At 43.0% G+C, this 25,314-nt stretch overlaps 1 protein-coding gene across 2 annotated transcripts in view; it reads right to left on the bottom strand.

Moving 5' to 3' along the window:
* The window catches only part of SLC22A23 (solute carrier family 22 member 23), a 95,955-nt gene that overhangs the window by 6,000 nt on the left and 64,641 nt on the right, over positions 1-25,314 (bottom strand). Inside the window, exons 4-10 of one of the 2 annotated variants that reach the window (XM_028737834.2) lie at positions 20,221-20,389; positions 17,232-17,359; positions 14,271-14,387; positions 9,289-9,391; positions 6,433-6,665; positions 3,746-3,778; positions 2,203-2,326 (exon numbers count right to left, since the gene is read on the bottom strand). In XM_028737834.2, coding sequence (XP_028593667.1) covers positions 2,203-2,326; positions 3,746-3,778; positions 6,433-6,665; positions 9,289-9,391; positions 14,271-14,387; positions 17,232-17,359; positions 20,221-20,389 — 907 coding nt within the window. The remainder of the gene's footprint in view (positions 1-2,202; positions 2,327-3,745; positions 3,779-6,432; positions 6,666-9,288; positions 9,392-14,270; positions 14,388-17,231; positions 17,360-20,220; positions 20,390-25,314) is intronic. The other variant, XM_028737835.2, reaches the window with a different exon arrangement.

Here is a 25,314-nt window from a genome sequence, read left to right as displayed (position 1 = left end):
TTTTACAATATCCTGTTCTTGTCTGTCCTGGTCCCAGTTAGGAGAGTCCATGAATGGCTATCCAATGCAGATTCAGGGAGCTGCCGTTCCACTGGCATACACAGATGTAAGCACTGTGCTACTGCTAGTACGAAGGACTTGCGCTTAGCAAAGCCTTCATCGCAAGCACTCGGTCCCTGCAGTGAGTCCAAATAGCGGCCCCCAGAATGAGCTGCCAATGTAAATAAATTATGTCACTGTTTGATGCAGATGACTGGAGGCCTTTGCATAAATATAGCAGGTTGTGCCAGCGCTGAACAGAGCAGGACTCTTCCATCTTCTCATTCACCATCTGGCTGCGGTGGATGAAGGCTGTGTATGCCTCCCCCTCCCTTGGCCAGCCCCCAGAAGTGATGTACAATGGCACAGTACACATCTGTACATGGGCGGCACCTGCTTCCCAGGACTGGATTCCTGAGAAAACTCCTCCTCAAAGGGGGGGGAAAAAGCATTTTAGGGCACACCCCCAAGCTCTTGCTAGCTGCCTTGGCTCATTCACACCCTTATCTCTATTTCAAATGCTCAGGCTGTGAGTGACACTGCTTAGGTAGCCAAAATACCGCCACCATTTTGCCAACTTGCATCACTGCTCGTTCACTCTTCCCAAAATTAACCTGTTCTATAAAAAAACCCCCTCTTGTTCCATTTTGTAGCAGCAAGAACACACACAGCTGTTTCGTCAACAAGTTTACTGTGGCAGGGTTAGGAGTTTCATTTTGTTAAGTGCCCGAAAGAAGCTTTACAAATGAACTCCTTGGCATAAGGAATTAGAAGTCTTCAATGATGCCTAAAGTACTTGGCAGCATGGGACCAGAGGAACCAACCCAAACTAAGGCATCGGCATACTAAATGCTGTTATATGAAGGAGCCTCCATTCTGCAGCTCTCAGTGTTGTAGCTTTTGGGAGACAAAAAACACTCTGGATGCTTGAATTTGGAGCTCTCCACAACCAGACTTTTGCTTGTGACAAAGAAAGTAGAAGTTCTAATAAATGCTATTGACTGACCTCCGTCCTCTACATTTTCCTTTTTGTTCTTGCTTTATTTGAAAAGACTGTGTGTGCTGGTAAGATTTCTATTAATTTTATCTTGAGCTACGACACTCTTAAAAATCCAACAGAGTTGATGCACAAAATTAACCTAAAGGTCAATAATGTGTTTCCTATTAACATCAGTAAGAACAATTTAATTTAAAACAAAAAAAATTCCTTCCAGTAGCACCTTAAAGACCAACTAAGTTAGTTCTTGGTATGAGCTTTCGTGTGCATGCACACTTCTTCAGATACACTGAAACAGAAGTTGCCAGATCCTTCTATAAGACCAACACGGCTACCCATCTGTAATTTAATTTAATACAGAGAAAAAATGCTACTTATTTATTAATATACCACCCTTTCCTTATTAGAGCTCAAGGTGGCAAGCAACAAAAATGAAACAATAGCAAGTGAATTAATTTATGTTTTTACTGATGTAGTGCTTTTTTCTCATATTCAGAGAAATTCACAATCTCGACAATCCTTGCAGCAATCTTAGCAGGCTGAACAGTGCTATTATTACTGCCCCTGTACAGTCGTACCTTGGAAGTCAAACAGAATCCATTCTGGAAGTCCATTCGACTTCCAAAATGTTTGGAAACCAAAGTGTGGCTTTTGATTGGCTGCAAGAAGCTCCCTTCCAACACTACAATTCTATGATTCCATCAGCGGCTTGCTTTACTAGTGATCTAGCCAAAAATATACAAATCCACCTTTATTTTATTTCTTATTATTTTAAAACAGAATCCCAACATGCATCCAAAGAGTTCAGGGCACAAAGTCCCATTTGCCTTTGCATCCTCATATCAACCCTGGGATAGGAGGGTATCAACTGGCCTAAATATTTCCCACTCAGCTGTGCATCCTGAAAACAGAAAACAGCACATGGGGATATATCTTTTCTTTTTTTTAAAGCTCTTTTTGTTCCATGTTGCAGTACTGATGGAACCTTCCCTGAAAAAGCTACCATTTACTGCTAATTGGGGGTTTAATGTATCATTTAATGGAGTTGGTTCCAAAGTGTCCATCCCCAAAAACTACCCCAAAAAGGTACCAGTGGACTGCCTTGTGCAAAAACAAGAGACCTCAGAACGTCTCCTCAAGCCTGAGTGAGCTTTTCATGGCCATACCTTATAACTGTTGGTGTGATTTCTGCACAGAAGAAAACGCTGAGACTTCCTACTGCGTGTGATGAAAACATACCGACGATGGAAAACGCTGTAGAGAATTTGTCCTTTACAGTGTCGCTCATACCTACGAGACACATGCAAAAAAAAGCTTAATCTCCATCCCATTCATGATCAATAGGTAGTAGCCTTTAAAGCTGCTCCCCTCCACCAAACACTATTATTATGTCCAAATAAAACCAGCCATTTAGTTTTGGTTATAGGCTCCCATCACTGGCTGGTCTCAGGGCAGTTTACAAAAGTATGTCAGTTTAAGACAGATACGGTTCTAGCCAATGCTAGTTCTGCTTAAAGCAAGCTTACTGAAGTTAAGGAACATGACTTAGTTTCATTAGTTTCCGTAACTCTGTTCTGAGTAGGACAAGCACTGGAGGCGACCCATGCAAATTCCAACAAAATCACTGTATAAAAACACAAAACTAACCAATGGCAAAACGAAACAGCAGCACAGAACAACAATGCACAGTAATGCAGGAGACGGCAATGCAGAGAACAGGTTCAACTACTATACTAGTGGTTCCCTATGTGAACCTTTTCACATAAGTAAACTGTAGCCATTCATTCCGATTGAGAGTGTAAAGTGCCATGTTTTTGGATACTGTTGAAGGGAAGGCAAAACCTGCCTCCCGCTGGATGACCTAGCCCTCCCCAGGGATGGAGAACAGCAGGAGAAATGTTTTCCTTGGTGTAGCTTTGTTTATATTATATTCAATTTTCCTTAGCCAACTGAAGCACAGCCACAATTACAGATGCTTAAGGAAGCCAGTGTTTTTCTAAACCTGCATCAACCAGTCTAATGTGTGGCTCAGAACTATGCACCAGACTTTCCCAATGTTCCCAATGCTATGCACCAGACTTTCCCAATGTTCCAATGCAGTTCTCAACTTATAAAATGTATCTAAATGGTTTAGACATGCATATGTTGAGAGACAACGTGCCTAAAGCTAAATATTTAAATATGAATGTAATTTTGGGGCAATTTTTAACAGTCCCCCCCCAAATTAATGTAAAATGGACTTATGGGTGAACACAGACTGGAGATAGACTGATTCATTCCTATCCACCACTTAAGACACGTGTAAGAATACTACTGTATAGAAGCATGTGGAAGGCTGGTTCACACAACCATGTTCATTACTTGATATTTGTAGGATCGATTGGCTATGTGTGCAAATCTGCTATCACAGATTTAAAAAAACATCCAAGACACATTTCTTTTCCATTTTCTTCTGTAACCTCAAAACATACTATTTTTCAATGAATGAATTTTACATTATTTCCTAACAGTTTCGCTTGTCAGTGCTAGTGAGTTGCCTCCATTTCTCTAAATGTGGGATTGCTTGCTTCAGACATTCAGCTGGAGTGGGGAGGAAAGAAGTGTGTAAGCCTGGGGTGCAGATGCATTGTGGTTGGGAGGGAAGTAATGTCAGAATATCGTGACTCAGCAAAAATAAATCACATTCGAAAATGGACTTGAAAACTATACCTGAGTCTGGAAGCTGACTGTATTTTCCTATCACTGGATTCAGAAGCACAGATGTATTAAAATAGGAAAGAGAAAAAGAAAATGGACCATCAAGAATATGCATAGAAAAACATGACAATTAAATGCCAGTTATTTAAAAAGTAAAAAGCAAATCACACCATAAAATAGCCCCTTTCCCCACCCAACATGACAGGACATGCAATTTTCTGTCCGATTCCCAATGGAAAGATTGAATTCTAATGAGAGATAACAACAATGGAAGGCACGCTATTGAAGCTTTCTAGGCCTGAAATTAGTGCAGAAACCAAACAAAGGCCTTTATGTTGATAATGAAGGGAGAATTTTAAAAAGAGTCAAAATTAGCTGTAATTCTCAGACGGGGTTCCTTAGAAAGCAAAATCCCGAATCTCCCCCCCCCCAGCTGTCTGTGCCAAAGCTCAACAATGAGTGAACATATCGAAACACTATTCATCAGCTATTTAAGCGCGCGCACACGTCCAATATGAACGATGAATAGAACTTTAATTTTTGCATAAGCCTGGCACCCAGGAACTCTGAAAACTTTTACTTGACAGAATTTCAAAGCTTCCCACTTGGACGTCGTACTGTAAATCTCAGGATTCGAAACTTTGTGATGATCATAAACTGGGATCCTCCTCTCCATGCCTTTCCCTCCAATTTTTGCATGTTTGAGCAATTTCCATACGAACTGTTAATATACACAGTGAGCAGATATAAGACTTGGAAGCAGGGATGGGGAATCTCTGGGGCTCCAGGTGTTGCTGAACGATGATCTCTGACTATTGGCCATGCCAGAGGGGATGCTGGGAGCATAGTTCAACAACATATGGAGGGCCACAGGTTCCCCATCGCTGCTTTTAGCTTTTAGATGTCTTTTAGCCTGTATGTGTACTGCATAAGCTAATCATGTAAAGAGCTGTGCTTAAGAAAATGCATTTGACACACTATAGGAAGCTCCATGAGACATGCAGTCATTTGGGAAGACCTGCCTCATCCACAAGTATCATGCGATCAGATTTCTCTTGAACAGGTGCTAAAGGGAACTCCCATAAGGGACAATTAATGCACTTGTAGCATCTGAAAGGGAGAGAGTGCTAGGCTAAAAGTAGGGAACATAGTAAAAGTAGTCTGGTAGTAGTTTGCTCCCAGTGGTGCTTTTTGTACTCTGGGAAGAGAAATTGCCTCTGCACCCAATCCTTATGGGTGGCATTCAAATGGCCGGAGGTGTTCTTCCCTTCCTATAGCTGGTTGATGCGGCTTACTTCTGCAGCAGCAGAATCCTCAGGACTTGGGAGAGTTCTACTTCAAGTGCTGGGGAAAAGGCACACCAGCCAACCTTCTCTTCTCTGTGCAACCCTTAAAACTTTTAAGTTTAAAGAATTGGACTCCTTTCCTACACTGACTCTGCCCAGTCTAGAGTGTGCAGACCTTTGTAGAAACAAAGGTCAATTTTGTGGTTCATGTTCAACCACAATACACGTTCCATAGAATCACAGAATGCAAGAATCTTTTGCCCAGCCTGGGGCTTGAATTTATGACCTTGAGATTAAGAGTCTCAACCGACTGAGCTACCCCAGCTTCTTATGACTATGTTTGAATGTGAATGAGCAGGTGCTGGCGCATGCTGCTCCAAAGTCCTCACTCTGCTGCTCCCTGCACCAGAAGCAACAAAACATTCAAATTCAGGCTTGCAGTTCATTCCCCCTAAAGAAACAATGAGTGGAAAGTCAAGTACAGGCAAGAGCTCTATTTCAGATCACATGGCAAACCAAGGCTTCTTGTTTGTTGGTTCCAACACGCTGAGGAGCAAGAGTGCAGCCAAGTGGGGGCTTCTATGCACCGTGCACTAGTATGGCATTCGTTTGTATTAAACCATTGTAAACATTAACTATGGCTTTAATGTGATATGTGAATACAGTCAAAGTGTGTAGTTCAAATGTAGAGAGCGATGGCCTTGAATCAAAGGAAAAAAGGTTCTAGGATGCTTGCACTTAAGTTAATCAATACCAATAATCTATTGGATTGCCAGATAGTAATTTGCTTTAAAAAAGAAACCACTCAAACAAACCTGATGAACTCTGAGCTTTGTCAATATGAATGTTTTTGCATAGGAAGCAAGCAAAGAAAATGGAACAATGTAAAGGCCCTTGCTATAGCCATTAGTTTAATTGGAACAAGGATGAGTCAATACGATATCTGCACCCCAAGGTGCTGGATTTTCTAGTGCCAGTTACCGCATGACACTTTTTCATCACACAGACAGTTTCTTCAGCAATACTGGATGCTCAGGGCTGAGTAAACGCTCCATGAAATAGGTGAGAATCACATGGCAAATCAATGCCAATTAAAGTGGAGAGGAGGACAATCAGCCGCAATGAAAAAAGCTGGAATGTGGACAAACCAACCCTAAGGGTGGGGGGAGGAACAAAGGGCCAACATGTACTTTTGTTTTCATTGTTCCCTGTTTAGGACTTCACTCTCTCCAAATCAGATTGGCACAGCTAGTTTTTTTTGGGTTTTCTTAATACTTCCCTACAAGTGAATTCCCCACCTACAGCTGAGAATAGCAGCAGGCTTGAAACCTTGTACAAATCAGAAACACAGTGCTTTGCAAAGCAAACCCAAGGCACACAGAAGTGATGCGGTAATTGGATGCCTGCACTCACAGTTGAGAAGACCTAGTTGTAAAAGTGAAGCCAGAGCAGTGAGGATCATGAAGAGCAGCAATCCCCCTCTTCGCCCAAGGAATCCGACAACAGGGCACATGGCTAGGCAGGATGCCAGTGTTATCCCTGCCATGGTATAGTAGTCCGCATAGAAATTGTTGGTGAGTGACATCTTATCTTCGTGACCCATCATACTCTTTGCAAAGCAGTGGTGTATCCCATAGCCTGTCAGCCTTTGGGAGACAAAACACAAGGATGAACAGGGTGCTGTTATTGAATAGCCAGGCAGATAATGACATACAGCCCAAAGCTGGAATGCAGGGAGGGGAAAGGACTTAGGTTAGTCCCAAATGCTTTGCTCTTACAAAAAGTAGAGGGAGAAAATCTGAATTGCACATCAATTTACTTTATTGTTAGGGACGCGGGTGGCGCTGTGGTCTAAACCACAGAGCCTAGGGCTTGCTGATTGGAAGGTCGGCAGTCCGAATCCCTGAACGCGTGAGCGCCCGTTGTTCGGTCCCAGCTCCTCCCCACCTAACAGTTCGAAAGCACATCAAGTGCAAGTAGATAAATAGGTACCGCTCTGGTGGGAAGGTAAACAGCATTTCAGTGCGCTGCTCTGGTTCACCAGAAGCGGTTTAGTCATGCTGGCCACATGACCCAGAAGCTGTCTGTGGACAAATGCCTGCTCCCTCGGCCTATAGAGCAAGATGAGCGCGCAACCCCAGAGTCGTCCGCGACTGGACCTAACGGTCAGGGGTACCTTTACCTTTACCTTATTTTATTGTTACATTTATCAGTCATCTGATAAACATGGTTCTTCCTCCCATTTGCTCTAGATGCCAGCGTCAGATTTTAGGAAGAGTCTATATGAAGAATCAGGAACCTGTGACCTTTCACAAGTTGTTATCATTATCCCTTATGACTGGCCATGCTGGCTGGGGCTGCTGGGAGTGGAGTCTAGCATCATCTGAAGGGCAATAGGTTCCCATCTCTGGTCTACACATTACTGTGGCAAACCACGTCCAAGCAGTTACCGTCAGGGCTCTGCCATAACATCTAGCATGACTTGCCCTGGGGATTTTCTGTATTGCATGGAGAGATTCCACGCCAGTAACAGATCCCCCAAAGAATATTCACTGCCACTGAATAAACTTTCCCTGCAACTTCAAAGATCCACGGGATGAGTCTCACGGGACACTGCAGTGTGGAGAGGAGAGCCACTGGGTCAGAGTAGCTTGCCACAGCTAGGAAAACGTGGACACTGCATTGAAGAGTCGCTTATACATTACACAAAAACTGTTTTGGTACTACAGCTCAGGTTCCATACATATGGTTAGGGCAGCTGCAATATCAACTAGCAACCACTGATGAGAGAGCTAGGGTGATATCACCTTTTGTGTTCTATACAACATCAAATGTACCATTGGTACTAGGTTAAATATTAACCAGGGCTGTGAAAATGTTATGCTTCACAATTATGTGGCCTGTACATGGTATACAAATTGATTTTATACATAATTGCTTGATTTTGCACAGCTTATACAGTCTTACTATTTTGGTGCCAAGGGCAAGGAACTATGTAAGATACTGAAGCCATGTCCTCAGAAAACAAGAAATCCTAGACCTCTTTTTCAGCAATATTTCACTGGACATTGACTATATCACCGTGAAGCCAGTCTTCAACGAAATAGGGGAAGGCACCCACATTTAAAAAAGCAAGCAGAGACTCAACGCACAGTGTCCAATACAGTTCATTTTCTGCACTTGCATGAGACTGCAGAATACATACAACCCTGAGTGTAAGCCAGGGCCGGCCCTACCATGAGACAGAGTGGGACAGCTGTCTCAGATGGCAAATCCTGAGTGGTGGAAAGTGGCTAGAAAGGTGTACCACGTGGTCTGCCCTGCAGCCCCTAAGCTAGTTTACTGCTGTAGCATGGGAATTTTAATTTTTAATTCCAGAGGAGATGAGAGATTTCTCTGCTTTATTTCAAAATGTTTTGCTCCAGTTGCAGGTGACAAAGACTTTTGGCAAACTTGAATGCTTTTAGTCATGGTGAACATTTCCCACAGATGTCTTCACTTTTAACAAAGAAGATCTGGATGTTTTGTACTCCCTCCCTCTGCCCCCTTGAGACATCCATTGATTTTTTTGTATCATGCGCTGTTCAACAACCTTAACAGCACTGCATGTACGGTGTTTTTCACACACCAAAAATTGCTTTGTGATACTTGCTAACAAATAACACAAACCGCCAGAAAATGCACTGGAAAAGGCCCCAGTGTGAATCTGCCATAACACCCCTCCTGTTGCCTCTCCACCATGAAGCAGTATTGGAAGCACGTAACCTGGAGACAGTGGGAGGGTGGATTAAACCCTCCTGCAAAGCTGCTTTCCCCCAGTTAGTTCCCACCACAAACATGGAATGGTAGGAGAAAGCAGTTGGTGGAGAGGGAGTTGGAAAGCAAAAACAGAAGGCAGGGAAAGGGCTTCTTCTGAACGGTTGCAAAACATCCCATTCCAATGAAGATGTGGCGACAACTGCAGGTGTTAACATTCAGTTCTCTTTTGAGTCCGATCCAAGGGTGAACTAACCACTTGGGAGAATGAAGAGCAACCAGATTTTCACTTCCAGAGTTCAAATCCAAGACAGTAGGGGGATACCCATTTTTAGCCATACTCCAAGAAGATCCATAGAAACGAGTAAGTCCATTGATTTCAATAGGACTACTCTAAGTTGGAGATCACCCACTGGGTTTGTGTGCTAAAAGGTTAAGCATTCTTCACCTTCTCCTCATTGCCCCATGGGCACCAATACGTTATACACTGTACAGGAATATGGTTGTACTTACGAATTAACACACAGCACAACAATGTTTTTCCACAGGTTCCTGGTTCCCACCACTTTAACAATGCAGACCTTCTTCGGCCTCCTGCCAAGTTCTCTCTCTAATTCTGAAACAAAAGTGTAACAATTTACTTTTTCAGGAAAAAAATAATCATTAATTTTGAAATGAGGCTGAGCAACCCAGCAATATGGATGTTCTAATATGGATTCTCCATCACTTCCTTCCAAGTTCCATAATACGGTGAACTCTATTCGAGTTCTTATAGACCTCTCAGGTCTGGCGATTGTGCAATATAAAGAAGAGTTTGGTATGTCTCCTTTAATCTTAATCCAATGACTGCACTCTTAGTTAACTGTACCCCCACCCCCATGTCCTCATAGCTACATTCTCACAGAACTTGAGGATTAGATGCTTTCTCTCTCATTATTTATTTTGGATGTGCACGTAGGCATGGGTAAGAATTGGAAATAAGTGAGGAATTAAGAACTAGGGCATGTTTGTTTAGAACTGCCTCAAGGAGACAATTTTGTATCCTCCCCTGACTTGAAGGGCTTCTGTATGAGAGAGCAGGTAGACAAGTGTTTTGTTTTGGTTGTTCGGGCTGGCAACTTTCTACCTGCAAGCCTCTTCTCTGCCTGACTCAAGCTTCAGTTGACTCCCAACAGTGCTCTGTCTGGTTTTTTACTCTGCTGGCTGTATGTGGACAGCTTGCAGGATCCCCTTTTAATGGTCTTTACCCAAATACCCAAAGCCTAGTATGAACTTTTGAGCAATGCTCAGTACTCCAACCATATTAGTCCTTTCTAAAGGCCTCTGATCAGTGTAAATATATCAGTGACATTCACTTTCAGCACTGCTAACTGCCAGAGGTGTTTCCTTCCCTAGTAACTGTAACCAAGGTTTTTTTTTGCCAGGCCCACCTACGTTGTAACCTTCACAAGAGGCCTGACCAGATGCAGTTTCATCTCAGGTTTCATCTCAAGTAGAGATATTTAAGTAAAAATCTTAACCTATTTGCAGTACATTCTCAATACCTGTGCTTTTACCTTAAGCAATAATACACAATAAATGTTTTCTTTGCAGTGGGAAATACAAGGTTGTGGATGGGCAGGCAGACCTGACTCAGTTAAGAGACATGTAACTGCTCGTCCCCTTTCACGGTCGTGAAAAGAAATGACATTCTGATCCCATAAAATATAGGTAGGAAAACACCTGAAACAGTGTGATTTCCCCGCTGTGCAGTGACTTACATGGGAGTAAAAGGAACCAGAGCCTGATTTTATCTTTTCAAATTATTTTAAGAAAGTCCAATGGAATTGGATATTATTATTTTTGGAGGGGGTATTTTTTTCTATCTTGAAATGCAGATGTTTCATAAATTCTCCTAGGACCCCTTTGTATAACTCAGCTTTCCCCAGCCTGGTGCCTTCCAGGTGTTTTGGACTACAAGTCCGATCAGTCATGTTGGCTGAGGCTGATAGGAGTTGTAGTCCAACTACATCTGGGGTGGGGTGGGGGACACCAGGTTGGGGGAATTTGATTTAAAGCACCTTAGCAAATGGATGCCTAATATTTGTCTTCAGCTTCTATCTTGGCTTTATTAATGTTTACAGTAACTCAGATTGTTTAATATATGAAAAATGATTTGCAAGTTGGGGAAGGCTGGTGTAACCAGAGTTCTTTTGCACTATATTAAAATGAGCATTCCTAGGATTTGTCATTATTGCCCTAAGTCTGATAAAACTGCAAAGTCAGCTTAACACCATGCCCTTATGCAGAAACATAACCCCAAAGCTTATTAACTGATTGGTCCTGTGAAACATATTGCTTTACGGTCCCTGTGAATTTTTACCTTGACATTTGTAACATGTGGGAAGACAAGCCTCTCTCAGAGTAAATTAGTCAAATTCCACTACCCCACTACAAACACAGGAAATTCCATTTGAAATTTTCCCTTCACGTGATGTGAGGAAAAGCCCCAAAGGGAAAAAAGATGGTTTACTCATCTTCTTGCAAGCTTTATTGGAGGCTTTCCTGTACACCGCAGGCATCATTCTCTGTAACCTCACAAATTCGAGGATGCAGCTGGAAAACTATCATACAGATAAACCATACCATTTGCTGCCAAATAAGAAGCCCCAAATAGCATAGGAGTCATCAGTACACACATGTACCTATTCTTTTTCTTTACTGCTGTGGAAGCGTAGGGCAAAGAAAGCTCATTTTATAAGCAAACACACAACTTACCCTGTTACCCTCAAAGGGTTGCATTCAGAATTTCTATAATTAAGTAGGAGGTGCCGGAACAGAGTTTGTAGAAGAGTTATCTTAAAAACACTCAAATATATTGTGGGGTGGGGGACCCGGTGTCAAATAGACTACAGGAGGAGGATGTTCTCATAACCAGAGTGTAAAACAATGACAGGCATAGGGGCAAAATAATAACGTCAGGATTCCTATGTATGTTGCATGTGTTACTATTATATTATCTGTTTGTTACATTTACACTGCTTTGCTTCATTGTGGGGCTCAGGACAACATACAGGGGTTTCCACCAACAGTCTACTATCCAGGCACTGACCAGACCTAAAGGTAAAGGTAAAGGACCCCTGGATGGTTAAATCCAGTCAAAGGCGACTATGGGGTTGCGGTGCTCATGTCACTTTCAGGCAGAGGGAGCTGGCGTTTGTTCACAGACAACTTTCCGGGTCATGTGGCCAGCATGACTAAACCGCTTCTGGCACAATGGAACACCGTGATGGAAACCAGAGCGCATGGAAATGCCATTTACCTTCCTGCCACAGCAGTACCTATTTATTTACTTGCACTGGCATGCTTTCGAACTGCTAGGTTGGCAGGAGCTGGGACAGAGCAATGGGAGCTCATCCCATTGTGGGGATTCGAACCGCCAACCTTCCGATTGGCAAGCCCAAGAGGCTCAGTGGTTTAGAACACAGCGCCACCCACACCCCAGACTTAGACTTGCTTAGCTTCGGCAAGACTGTTTCATCATGGAGGCTCAGGCCATGCAGTACAGTAGATTCATTCTACTAGTACAATGGAGGTCTTATCATCAACGTAAACAAAGAAGTGCATCTCTAATTGTCAAGCACACCTCATCAGATTCCTTCCACTGTTTAAGGCCTTGTAAACATAAAATGTAAAATTCAGCAGAGTCTTAGGGGAGTCACCACTGGATTTCTCATGATCGACTGCCGTTAAGGCATAGCTAGGTATGATTATATTAGCAAAACAACCGAGCAAACTGGAATTGCAGAAGGGGGGCTTTTTAAAAAAACAACACCAAACCCTCTGCTTTTAAATTTATAATGTTTTGAACAACCCCACTTCCAGTGCAATTTGTTAATTGTTCTATTATTTTCCTTTTGGGAGATGTTGGACATTACATATCACCTGGCAAGGCTCATCAAAAGCTTAAAACCTGTGCCTTAAGATGTGTTGTACCTATATCCAGTGTTGTTGTTTTCTGGGGGGGTACATATACTCCTAAACATTTTGTGAATCTAAGTTTGGCCTCATTGAGGGACAGTATTTCAATAGGAGTAGGAAAATGAGAGTACCCCTAAACATTTTTTTTAAGAAAAAAAAGCACTGCCTATATCCATTAATTTATCCATTTCACAACCAAACTTGTACAATCGGAAGAGCTCCAGAAGTTGAATGGTTCAGGAGGATAGCTTCACTGTTAAAGAGTCATGCATAGAACGCTTCTTATATTGTAGTTTGCCTGCATTTGAGACACTGGTCTTGTGCTGTCACAAGCCGAGGAGGCAAAATTCAGAGCCTTAGCCTCTACAAAGGTTTAGAGCCCTAGCTTTACCTAGACTGATGCTAAAATGTATTTTATATGTGCTGAATTGCATAAGAACATAAGAAGAACCCGCTGGATCCCACAGTGGACAATCAGATGCTAATGTGAAACCTGCCAGCAAAACCTGAGACATCAGCACTCTCACCTGTGATTCCCAGAAACTGGTATTCCGTAGCATCCGCTCTCAGAGACAGTATGCATCCATAGGTTAAAGAATGGACAATTAATGAGCAAGCCTCCATTATATCTACATGAACTATGGACACACCTTGTTGGCTGCCTAACCCATTCCACCTGCCTCATTTCCATATTTATTCAGCAAGCTGCTCCGAAGGTTGCTTACATACCAATATCATTTTCTAAGTTATTTCCAGTCTGCTTCTTGGAATGTTAGCAGTGTCTTGCCAGATCAGATTCTCGTTTGGAGATAAGAACAGGCAGGTATTGCAAGAGTCAGCAGGTGAGGAATTCCTACAGTGCCTCTGATATTATATAAACATCACAATCTGCAGGGAAAGTATCCGTCGATGCCAGTGGGACTGAAACCGAAGGCAACTGTAATTTTATGGAGCACAGATGAAAAATATATCAACAAAGGGCACATCAGTGTAGCCAGAGAGGCAGCTTGTTCAAAAAGATGCCCACAGCCGTCTCCTGTGCACATGTGTTTGTGCATAGAGGATGTATCAGTGGATCAGACAATTCAGCCTTAGAGGCAAATGAGGAACCACCATACTCCCCCTCCTTTGCCAAGCAGCCTGATTGCTGAACTGTTTCTTCTTCTTATTGCAGGTAAGGGATCAAATATTTGAGTGCTCCCTATATAGAAAACATCCCCTCCACATACAAAAGTTAGCAAGCAATGGAACAAATTTCTAGTCCAGCATTATCCCTGGCACATAGGAGTATTTTCATGGAACTATAATTTCATTACATTTCCATCTGCATGTGCAGGATACGTCCTTTGACATGGAGGAGCTTTCAATCATTTGATTCCCTACCTCCGGCGCAGACCTGAAGAGATACAGCTGATTCACAAACGAATCAAGTGAGGCTGCTGATTATGAAGCCTGGGTTTGAGGGTGAGCTGCTCTAGGGCTTTTGTAGAACTTCTGTAATCTTGCAGCCTGGAGAACATGGGCTTATACATTACCTCCAGCCTGGCTGCTTCCCTCATCCCCAATCTGGAACGCCCTGATAGCAAAGCCATTAGCGCTCTGTGACGGGTTGTCCTGTTCGTCACTTCCTGGCATGAGGAACCATTTCTGGCCTGTGATGGGGAGCCAACCAAACAGGTCAATGGAGCTTGGTCAGATAAGTGAGGGAGAGGTGTCAGCAAAGGCTTAGCAGCATTGTCACAGCCTGCCAGAAAACAATAGAAGCAACATGCACATTCCTACCTAAGCCATGTTTATCTAGGCCATTTTGTTTTGCCTCCCCCTCCAACTCAATGCATCCAGTCCCACGGGCCATAGGACATCCAAGCACACAAACTATGTTGACACCCTGCTAGTTCCTTGGATTGCAAGGCCGTGAGCTGAGTCATCCTTATCTTAGCTTCTCTCTACCAAGCTACTGTGACTTACTCAGTTTCTCTCTACAACCACAAAGGCTAAGAGCTTATTTAAAATTATCTGGATTCTATGAAGTTATTTATGGACTCAAATAATCTCATGAAGGCATGTGATCTGCTGCCATCTTTGGAACAAAATACATCTGGGCCCAGCCAGTATTTAGATGGGAGCTCACCCAGGAACACCCAAAATACCACTTTGAGTGCCCTGGCAGGAAGGGCTGAGTACAAATGTAACCGATAAGCAAAACAAACAGGTGCTGTTGAGGGTAGCAGCTTACTTAAGTTCTGCCACCGATCCAACATTTCAGCTGCATTATCCAAGTCTACCACATCAGACCATTTGCCAATTCGCACAATCACTTTCAGTGAGGTGAGTTGTGGATTATTACAGACCATCTAAGGATTGCAACATGTCTCCAGAAGCATACACAAGGTAGCTCAATTCAAAGCCGTACCCAAAATATGAGTGCTTGTGGTGGGAGTTTTACTCTCTAAGCCAGTGTTTCCCAACCTTGTGCCTCCAGCTGTTTTTGAACTACAATTCCCATCATCCCTGACCACTGGTCTTGCTAGCTAGGGATGATGGGAGTTGTAGTCCAAAAACAGCTGGAGGCACAAGGTTGGGAAACACTGCTCTAAGCCACCTCACTGTGGCTAAACTACAATGCAGAACAAGTCATCATATCAATGAGGGCAGTAGAAAGTGGCTCCAAATTTGATAAAAATGTGTCAGAAGCTGTTTGGGGTGTGTAAGGTTGTTTTGTAAGAGAAGCTAAGGCGGTACACATTTCTGCTTCGGAAAAGATGGTGCTTGATCAATTTGCACTAGTGAATATGCAGTACTCTTCAGTTTAACACACCATTTGGGAGCTGAAGGGGAGCTCAATACCTTTGAAGGTGACTCGGAAACTACAACTAATCCAGAATACGGCAGCTAGACTGGTGACTGGGGGCGGCCGCTGAGACCATATAACATTGGCTCCCAGTACGTTTCCGAGCACAATTCAAAGTGTTGGTACTGACCTTTAAAGCCCTAAATGGCCTCGGTCCAGTATACCTGAAGGAGTGTCTCCACCCCCATCGTTCTGCCCAGACGCTGAGGTCTAGCGCCGAGGGCCTTCTGGCGGTTCCCTCATTGCGAGAAGCAAAGCTACAGGGAACCAGGCAGAAGGCATTCTCGGTAGTGGCGCCCGCCCTGTGGAACGCCCTCCCACGAGATGTCAAAGCGATAAACAACTACCTGACATTCAGAAGACATCTTAAGGCAGCCCTGTTCAGGGAAGTTTTTAACGTGTGATATTTTAGTGTATTTTTGGTTTCTATGGTTATTATTATTATTATTATTATCAATACTGATTCAAGTGATTACTTATTAAATTGCTAAAGTGTAAAGAATATAGAGTGATTTGCAATTATGCATTTTTTTCCTGCATCGAAGCCACCATTTTCTTCCCATCCTTTTGTGGGCAAGCACCTTTCCCCTCCACTATATTACATTTCTACTTTGTACATTAAACATAAATGTTATTTCCTATTTTCTAAGGGATGCACTGCCATCTACATTTAAGTTAACATGTGCTTTCAACGATTAGTCATTGTCCTCTCCTCATATGAGATGGTGCAGTACTCACTTTAGCAAACTTGGGGGGGGGGAATCCAATATGTTTGTTGCCCATTGCACTACTATGTTCACCTGTCATGCCTCCCCCCACCCTGCCAATAAATTCCCACAGCAGTGCCGACAGGAAAATGCTTAATATATGGGGTTACTGAGATGGTCTAATAAATTGGAGGTGAAGGGAAAGAACAAGCACAATTGGCTTCAGTAAGAATACAGAAACAGATGTGTCCTGTTTCCTAACAGTAACTCAACAAAAAATAAATGCAACTAGCAACATAGAAGTATATATCTGGGATGCTTTGCATTCCTGTAGAAGAAGATTAAGCAGAAAGAACTGAGAAGTGAGCCAACCTTCTTGTATGTGGGAGTTAACAGGCCTGGCTTCCTTAGGTAGTCCTGTATTGGAAAGTTTTTAACATCTGATGCTTTATTGTGTTTCCAATATTCTGTTGGGTGCCACACAGAGTGGCTGGGGAAACCCAGTCAGATGGGCAGCATATAAATAAAAAAGTAGTAGTCGTCGTCGTCGTCGTTGTAGTAGTAGTAGTAGTAACAACAACAGCAACAATGTAAAATCAAGGAAAATGTCACCAGAATAGGGGAAGCAGATCCCTCTTATTCAGAAATGATACCTTACCTCTAAAGCAAAACTTCAGAGGAGGGACCAAACCATTATTTCCCTCACTCCTTTTGTGTTTGTTGTGTGGACATTCTGAAGTCAAACTGCAGAAAAGCCTAAACTTCCAATGAAATCATGAGAACGCATTCCTAGAGTGAAATAAGTTACCTTCCCAAAAGCAAAGCAAGCCAAAGAACACAATTTTTCACTCTGTTGAAGTCCAAAGGTTCTGTTAGGTAGCGTAGAAACCATTCATATCTTTGTATTTTCATAGCCTGTCACAGGGACAAACACTCACCGGGCAATACTCCTTTGATATCACATTCCGTGCTTGTCCTGTCCTTGTGAGTGATGTGAAGGATGAGCTTTTTTGCAGCTTCGAACTGCTGGGTGGCCATCAGCCACCGAAGGGATTCTGGGAAAACACTTTAGAGATGAAAAAATGTGTTAGTGGAGGCTTACAAAGAACTAAAGCAAGCAGGAACTAAAGCAAGTGTTGGAGTCCAGTTGTTGTTGGACTCCAACATCCATCAGCCCCAGCTAGCAGGGTCAGTGGTCTGGGTGATGTGAGTTGTAGTCCAATAAGGAGGACCACCCCTAAGCTGAACTGTATATCCAACTAGTGATTGCTAGTACAATAATGAAGTTGATATGCACATTTCCTGCATGAAATCAGACACCCTCAGGGAAGTTTGCTGTACTTTATTTTAAGCCAAGGAACCAATATTTGAGCTTCAATGCATGTGGCATCAGAACCAGTTCCAATGCTGAGAGTGCTTTTGGCATTATTCACGTGGGGAATGATAGCATGGAAGAATAAGTAATCAGCATAGATTTTTCAGACCAAGGAGGTGAGACAGATGCCACCAAAGAGGTAGGGATATCAGTGGTCATGATTTACACCGCAGACAAAACTCTCTTTCCCAAAGAGAGCCCTGGGAACTCTAGGCTGGGAGTGGAGGAAGAGGACTAGAGGTTGCTAACCAAGTTTTGAAGTGCAAAACTTGACCAAAACAAAAACACCCAGGATTCTTGGGTTTGGGGGACATCACAATAGTTAGATTGGCATAAAACCAAAGTAAATATGCAGATGTGGCCAGTGTGTATTCTAAAATTGTCTCTGTAGATTTCCTATGCTGAAATACCCATAGCTTGGACAGTGTGCGTTTGCAAAATCTGGATGTGGGTGTGCAGCCACACACCCACATCCAGAAATCCTTATCCATGGAGACTCCTTGCTTTTATAGACTGATGCCAGAATACTCTATCTGGCCAGTCTTATGAGTGGAGGAAACTCCTGGAGATATACCCCTGTAAGTCAATTTTATCTCTTTCTTGACCTTCCAGATTTACTGATGATCAACATGAGAAGAGAAGCGAGGGATATACGCTCTTTCAACTTTGTTATCAGCAGCAGCAAGACATGGCAACAGAAACCCAATGGAGAGTGCTGACCTGACATAAACAGTAGGAGAAGTGGAATGAAGAATATGCAATGCAAACGGGAAGAGAAATGCAGATAAAGAAAGGAAAATGTGCTTTGAATACACAAAATCATCAGGTACCTCTACTTTAGAAAATCGCAAGCTGGAGCCATACTAAAATTACTTTTGATTCCCTGCCCCCAATCCTTTTCACAAGGAACAAACAGGTACCTCCCCCAGCAATCACAACAGATATTCTTATCTTTTAGCTGTTATCTTTAAGGGCAGAATTTGTTGATTCACTCCAGAAGTAACAGTGATGTGGGGTGGGGTGGAAATGAAGGAGAAGGGGCATTTGGTACATGCCATATTATTATTCCAGGTGTGTGTGTGTGTGTGTGTGTGTGTGTGTGTGTGTGTGTGAAATCTAAAGGGGTAATAGGCACACTAACATATTTTTTTCTAAAATACAGTCATTTTTATATTTCCTCTTAAAAAAAAAAAGATATGAAATCCATACTAAATCTGGGTTGCAACTTCTTTCTGAGATAAATGCTACCAAGTAATTCTGTAGCGGCCAATATAGCCATTGTAAGCTTCCTTGTTTTTGTTATTTGAACTCCAAATAACATTAAACCGTTTGCTTGCTGGATTGATCTTTCCTCCAAAATAATCAAGGATTGATGCCACTGGTAGTTTAAATGCTTGTTCTTTAAAAGATGTAACAAGTTTTGCATCCTCAAGAATTCATCTGTAACTTAAGAGAATTGTTTTCTCTAAAAGTATCAATAAAAAAATCCACCTGGAACAATATGCATAAAGAGTTAATGTTTCACTGGCAACTGTTTTATATTGTTATGTTGTGAACCAACCTGAGATCTACAGCTGACAGGTGGTATAGAAATTTTGATAATAATTAACAACAAGTCAAACTTTTGATAATGTTTATTGGAAACCAGGGGGGGGGGGACACACAGTTTTCTAGCATATGTTACATTGCCTGTGGCCAATATAATGTGACCAATGTAACACATGGCAATTATCATATTTTTCTGTGTATAAGACTAGGTTTCCCCCCTTAAAAATAATGTCCAAAATTTGGGGGCATCTTATACATGGATAGATCTCTCCCCCCCCCCATTTTCTTAAATTGGAGTCCCCCCAAACAGGGGGTGTCTTATACATGGGGGCATCTTATAGATGGAAAAATATGGCAACTGGTAGGCACCCACAAATAAATGCCTCCAAAGCACGCTCGGGTTGCGAATGTGATCCATGCGGCAGGCACGTTCCCAACCTGCAGCATTCGCAACCTGCAGCGCCGCATCTGCGGGTCACAATTCGGTGCTTCTGTGCATGCGCAAGGTGTGATTTAGTGCTTCTGTGCATGCGTGAATGCCGAAACCCGGTGCGCAACCCAAAAACATGCAACCTGAAGCGTCTGTAACCCGAGGTGTGACTGTACTGTGCATTCATAAGTTGCAGGTCAGCTTCAGGCCCATGTGGCAAATATACAGTCTCAATCCCATGTCTGCTGAGATAAAGGGAGGTGCAAAGGATAGGGGGCATTCACAAAGGAGACTCCATAAACAGAACATCCCCTCTGCCAGCTGATTCCCTTCCCACTAAGTCTGTCTTACTCATGCCTCATTTTGGAGCCTCTCCTGCCATTTGCAGGGGAGAAGCTGCAATTAGGAAAAGAGTTAAGCACCTACTCCTGCTTAGTAATTATCCTATGCAAATGTCCCGAGTCACCACATTAGTAGTACAAGGGAACCGTGGCCTTGGGAACCCATGTTTGGCCCAACATGTCCAGCTTTATCAGTAAATATTTCTGAAAAATGAGAAACGGCAAATACTTACAACCAGTACAACAACATCAGCAGGAAGGGGCAGATGATGACAGCTTGGAGAACTTGCCAGTCCCGGCAGAGGGCAGCCAAACCCGGCATGAGGAACTGCCCCGCCATTGCTACAAAACTCGCCACCATCGTTATCATGAAACGGTGACCAGGAGGACAGAGTTCTATTCCTGAAAAATTAAAAAAAGAGTTGAGAGTGAAATGAGTAATGATGAAGGGGGAAAGGATTCAAGTAAGTTCTCTTTGGAATTGCTGTTCTCGGTTGCTTATGAAACTTCAGATGATAATAATAATAATACTGTGAATTATTTAATAGGGCACACACCTCATAAGACATTAGAAAATTATATATTATTCCACAGGTATGGTTCAAAATAGTCATGCAAACCATTGTCATGTCTACATTAACAACACTCCTCTATTTCATTAGTTCTCTCCCAACAGTCATATACTTAAATATACCGTATTGGCCCAAATATAAGCCACACCTGAATATAAGCTTTTAAAATTGGAGAGGGGGAGTACCCCCCCCCCATGAATATAAGCCACTCTTTTCCTCACTGCTCCTGGCTGCATACTGGGGGCGGGGGGGGGCGGGGCGGGGGGAAGCTGTGCTGCATTGCCAGTGGCCTTTCCCCTTCCTTGCCCTCTCCCTTCCCGGCCTTGGGGGAGAGGACGGGGGACTACGCATGGGGCAGGCCCGACTTTGCCACGCTCCTGGCACTGTTTGCCCCGCGCTCCTGGTTGTGTACCGTAAGGTAGCACTTTATCTTTTCACAGTTGGAATTTGGGGGGGGGGGGGGAGGGTGAGGTTTATATTCAGGCCAATATGGTACATCCACTGTGTGAGAAGGGTTTTTCATTTTCTCCACAAACCACAGAACAGAACCTAAAATTAGGAAGATTACACACCTGAGGGGATGGCATGGTGCCTAGTTTCTCAGCAATTAAAACAGAAAAGGGAGTAACTTAAACCTACTTGTGTTTAATATGGTTCCATTATTCACTGCAAATAAATGCAATAGACGGGGGCTCCAATCCAATGAAAGCAAGTCGTGACTAAATGCTACTGTATACCGTTTGAGCCTCTGGTTCAACCACATTGAACTGAATGGGACTTAGCTGAGTAGATACATATGGGATTGCACTGTAAATCCCATCAAAACCAGTTAGACGCAACAACTAACTCATTGTTTTCAATGGGGCTTAGGTTATGACTAACTATATTTGCATCCATTTGCACTAGAACCAGAGGCAAACAAATTATTTCTTTGTTTGCAGTCATCACAGAAAATGAAAGTTTGCTTTAAACTGCGAAATATCCATTTGAACACAGTGAGGTCACAATAAAGTCCTTGATGACCTGTCCCACTGACACAGTGAATGGCTGAACTAGATTAAAATTGGTTTATTTACAAGACATTTCTAAAACCAGGTCACAGACACAAATCCAGACAGTTGCTCTGGATGTTATCAGTCAGGCTGCATTATTATTTCCCTGCAATGAGCACAACTTTTGAGTCAGCTTATCTGCATTTATCCCTGGCGAAATTTAAGCAGAAGACATACTCATGCAGAAGACATACTCATGTCCTCTGTTGCCAGCAGGACCCAAAAGAGAACCAGAGTAGTGCAATAAACAAAGCAGAATACACAGGCATGTACCTAAGGGAGCTCATGGAAAAGATCACTCGCAGATGCCACAGTGACTCCCATTTTTCACAAGCTTCTCTGAAGTTTCCCCACTTTTTAAGTGGTGGTGAGGACCACCATATCTTCTCCACCTTGATCACCAAAATACCTCCCAAAAATCACAAGGGAGTCAGCCAGTCAAATCCCTCCCCCTAGAGAGAGAATTTCAATCGCCAAGAGAGAAGAATGAGAGTGACATAAGACAAGTCACTTCATTTGGGAGGGCAGAGGTAATTGGTTCTGAATCAGGCTGTTCAGGAGGTAGGTTGGAGTTTGATTCAAGGGTTTAGAGGGAGCTCTTGATTCAAGGGTTTAGAGGCAGGGGAGTTTGATTCCTCCCTGTCGCTTGCTGTGTCTCTACCACTATCACCTCCAGGGGCTATTGGGTCCACCAGGTTTGTTTTCAAATTGTGGCCATTATGAAATGCGCTGCATCTGTTGACCCCATGGCACGTATTGGAATGAAAAGTTAACGTTGGAAATACGTCGTGGCACACTCACATTACATCTCCAGGTGCACACATAAAATGCTTTACATGGGCATAACTTTAAAAGTGCATCTGTAAAACAGCCGTACCTGCAGAACTACCTTGCCAAATAAATCTACACAAGTCCATGGCATTTCCCCTCCCAAGGCCAGTTGCCTGGCACACGGATTCAACTTCTTTGCGTCACAACATTCAGAATGTTTCCTTGCCTCGTTGCAAGCAGGTGTTTACAAGCCAAAAAAAAGGTAAAATAAAACCAAACACTAAACATTTTGGTAATGCTCGCAGTTTCTGTTTCAGCAGGACCTTAGTTATAAGGGCAAAAATGTTGATAGAAAGAAGTGGTCCTTTTTAGACAGCGGCATGTTTAATTTAGTAATAACCTAACATGGTGGAAGAAGCAGAGGTCGCACAAGCTATGAAATCTGCACGGCAATTTGGTGTTCCTTCAACAATAAGTGTCACTCCCCATCAGTCCTCCTCTGTGTATTTCAATTACTGTCACTTTCTGTTCCAGCGAGTTGCACACGGAAAGAAAAGAGAAAGGGACGCATATGCCTTCAGCCAGATGGCATGCTTTTCACCACCACCATCAACCTGTTTCAGGTCTGTTAAGCATTTCCAAACTATCTTTGAATGAGAGATTGCCTCTCGCCTGCTGGTGGGGCTACAAAAAAAATTGTGACAGCTAGTGTCTCTGGGCATCAAGTCTATTCAAGAAGCAAGTGCACTTACGGGATGAGTTTTAATAGGTTTCTGGCTCAAACTCCCCCAATAGGATTACTAATTTGCTGGCAAACATGAGACAAGAGGGGTTGATTCTGCTGTAAAATATTCAGCCTGCAACCAGATTCCCACCATATGTTGTCAGATTCCATCAGCCCTGATTCCATTGGCCATGCTGACTGAAGATGGTGACAGTTTCAGGGCAACAGTATCTGAAGGTTACTAAGAGAAGGCTGAAATAAGGTTTATTGAATCGTAGAATTGTACAGTTGGGAAAGGACCCTGAGGGCCATCTGGTCCAACCCCTTGCAATGAAAGAATCTCAACATGCGGTCCCCCATCCAATTTGAAACCATACCAGACCCTGCTTAGCTTTGCAAATGTGCTAGCAGTTTCATCGCAGATGCTCTATCACTGAGCTATGGCCCTCCCCCAAATGACAATGGAGATCAATACCATTTTGGTAATTTACTAACAAGCCCCTCTTGGCCTATGGTCTGTGATTTTCACAACGCGTCATTGGTACAGCTGACTAATTTCCCCATAAAATTTTGTCAGCTAAAAGGGCCCTTCCAAGTGGCCTGGCCTAGGACCCATCATTTTTCAATACATGGTGTTTGTTTTGATCATAATGCTGATGCAGAGGTGGGAAAAAAATCATTAAGTTATCCACCACAACCCTCAGCAATTTTCAAGAGGTCTATGGTGGAAAAGCATTTCCCTGCTCTGATGTGCACCCACAGACAATGTCCCCCCCCCCTTCATCCGAATCTGCTATTTGACGCATGGGGTAAAAATGGAGGAACCTCTATAAGGAAGGGAAAGCAAAAAACAACACCCCACTACTGCAGCACAGACTAGTTTTGAAATGTATGAAAGAAATTGGTTGGTATTCATCAATTTCCATGAAAACAACGGAGAGGGAAAAAAAGAGAGAGAGAGAGAGAGAGAGTGTACATTCATTTGTGTACGTGTGTGCACACAGACTATTTGATTTTTCTTTTGGGGATGGCTAACTGACAGTGGTAATGTGTTTTCTTTAGCAAACGCTAATTCCCCCCCCCAAAAAAATAATAACATTACGAATAGTGCAAAACACTGCCAATAAGAAATGAATAAGAGAAATGGAAAGATCAAAATTATGCAGCACCATGTCTTATATTCTGAAAATGGTATCAGAAGCTGTATCTGATCATATGGAACGAATAACTGGGATGAGGCATATGACTTCAATTGCAGACTTGCTTCACATATCAAGGCATTGTGCTTGAGCTGAAGAGACTGATCCACTCCTGTGCAGCTGATGGCATCAAGCTGTCTAGATGAATTACTAAACACTCATTTAAGCATACGCGGCTCAAGACGAGGTCACATTTGACCACCTTGCAGGTGCAATTATTTCTTCAGAAGGTCCTTGAATGTGTCAGAATAAGTGTGTGCTGAAAAGGCAAGAGAATACTGGGATCCTGACAGCATAAATATTGCCTGTTGCCTTCTGTGTGTTCACTCACCTTTGTTCTGTCGGATTGCGTCAATGCTAATAGGCAAAGACAAAAATGCTGCAGTAGTGAGGAGTTAAGAACAGGCATAGGCAAACTCCGGCCCTCCAGATGTTTGGGACTACAGTTCCCATCATCCCTGACCACTGGTCCTGTTAGCTAGGGGTGATGGGAATTGTAGTCCCAAACACCTGGAGGGCCGGAGTTTGCCTATGCCTGGTTAAGAACATAAGAAGGACCCAGCTGTGTCAGATCAAAGGCCTATCTAGTCCAGCATTTTTTTCTCATGACAGACAAGCAGATGCTGATGGCAAGTCCACAAGCAGGACACGAGTGCAACAGAGATTTCCCCACTAAACTTCCCCAGAAACTGGTATTCAGAAGCCACATAATATAGCCACCATCACTAGTAACCACTGACAGACTTATCCTTCAGTTCATAATGAAGTATTTGTACACCGGTAGGTTAAAGCCTTGTGACACTAGAAATCTCTGGTTCGAGGAGGTAAATATGTACAAAGGGGTTGAGCTTAAGTTTCAAATGGCAAGGAAGCCCAAGGGCTTAGCTATAGACAGCTGTCAGGAGGGAACCAGCATCTGGGAGCTGGAAACTGGGAGGCAAGAGTTGCACTGGGAAGTTAGAACCAATGGCTGAGCCAAAAACACACACCAGAGCAAGGGAGTGTTAGA

Source organism: Podarcis muralis, chromosome 8 (genome assembly GCF_964188315.1).
Source record: "Podarcis muralis chromosome 8, rPodMur119.hap1.1, whole genome shotgun sequence".
Taxonomy (NCBI): domain Eukaryota; kingdom Metazoa; phylum Chordata; class Lepidosauria; order Squamata; family Lacertidae; genus Podarcis; species Podarcis muralis.
The sequence above is the reverse complement of the archived record's forward strand: the minus strand, read 5'-3'. Positions and strand labels throughout refer to the sequence as shown.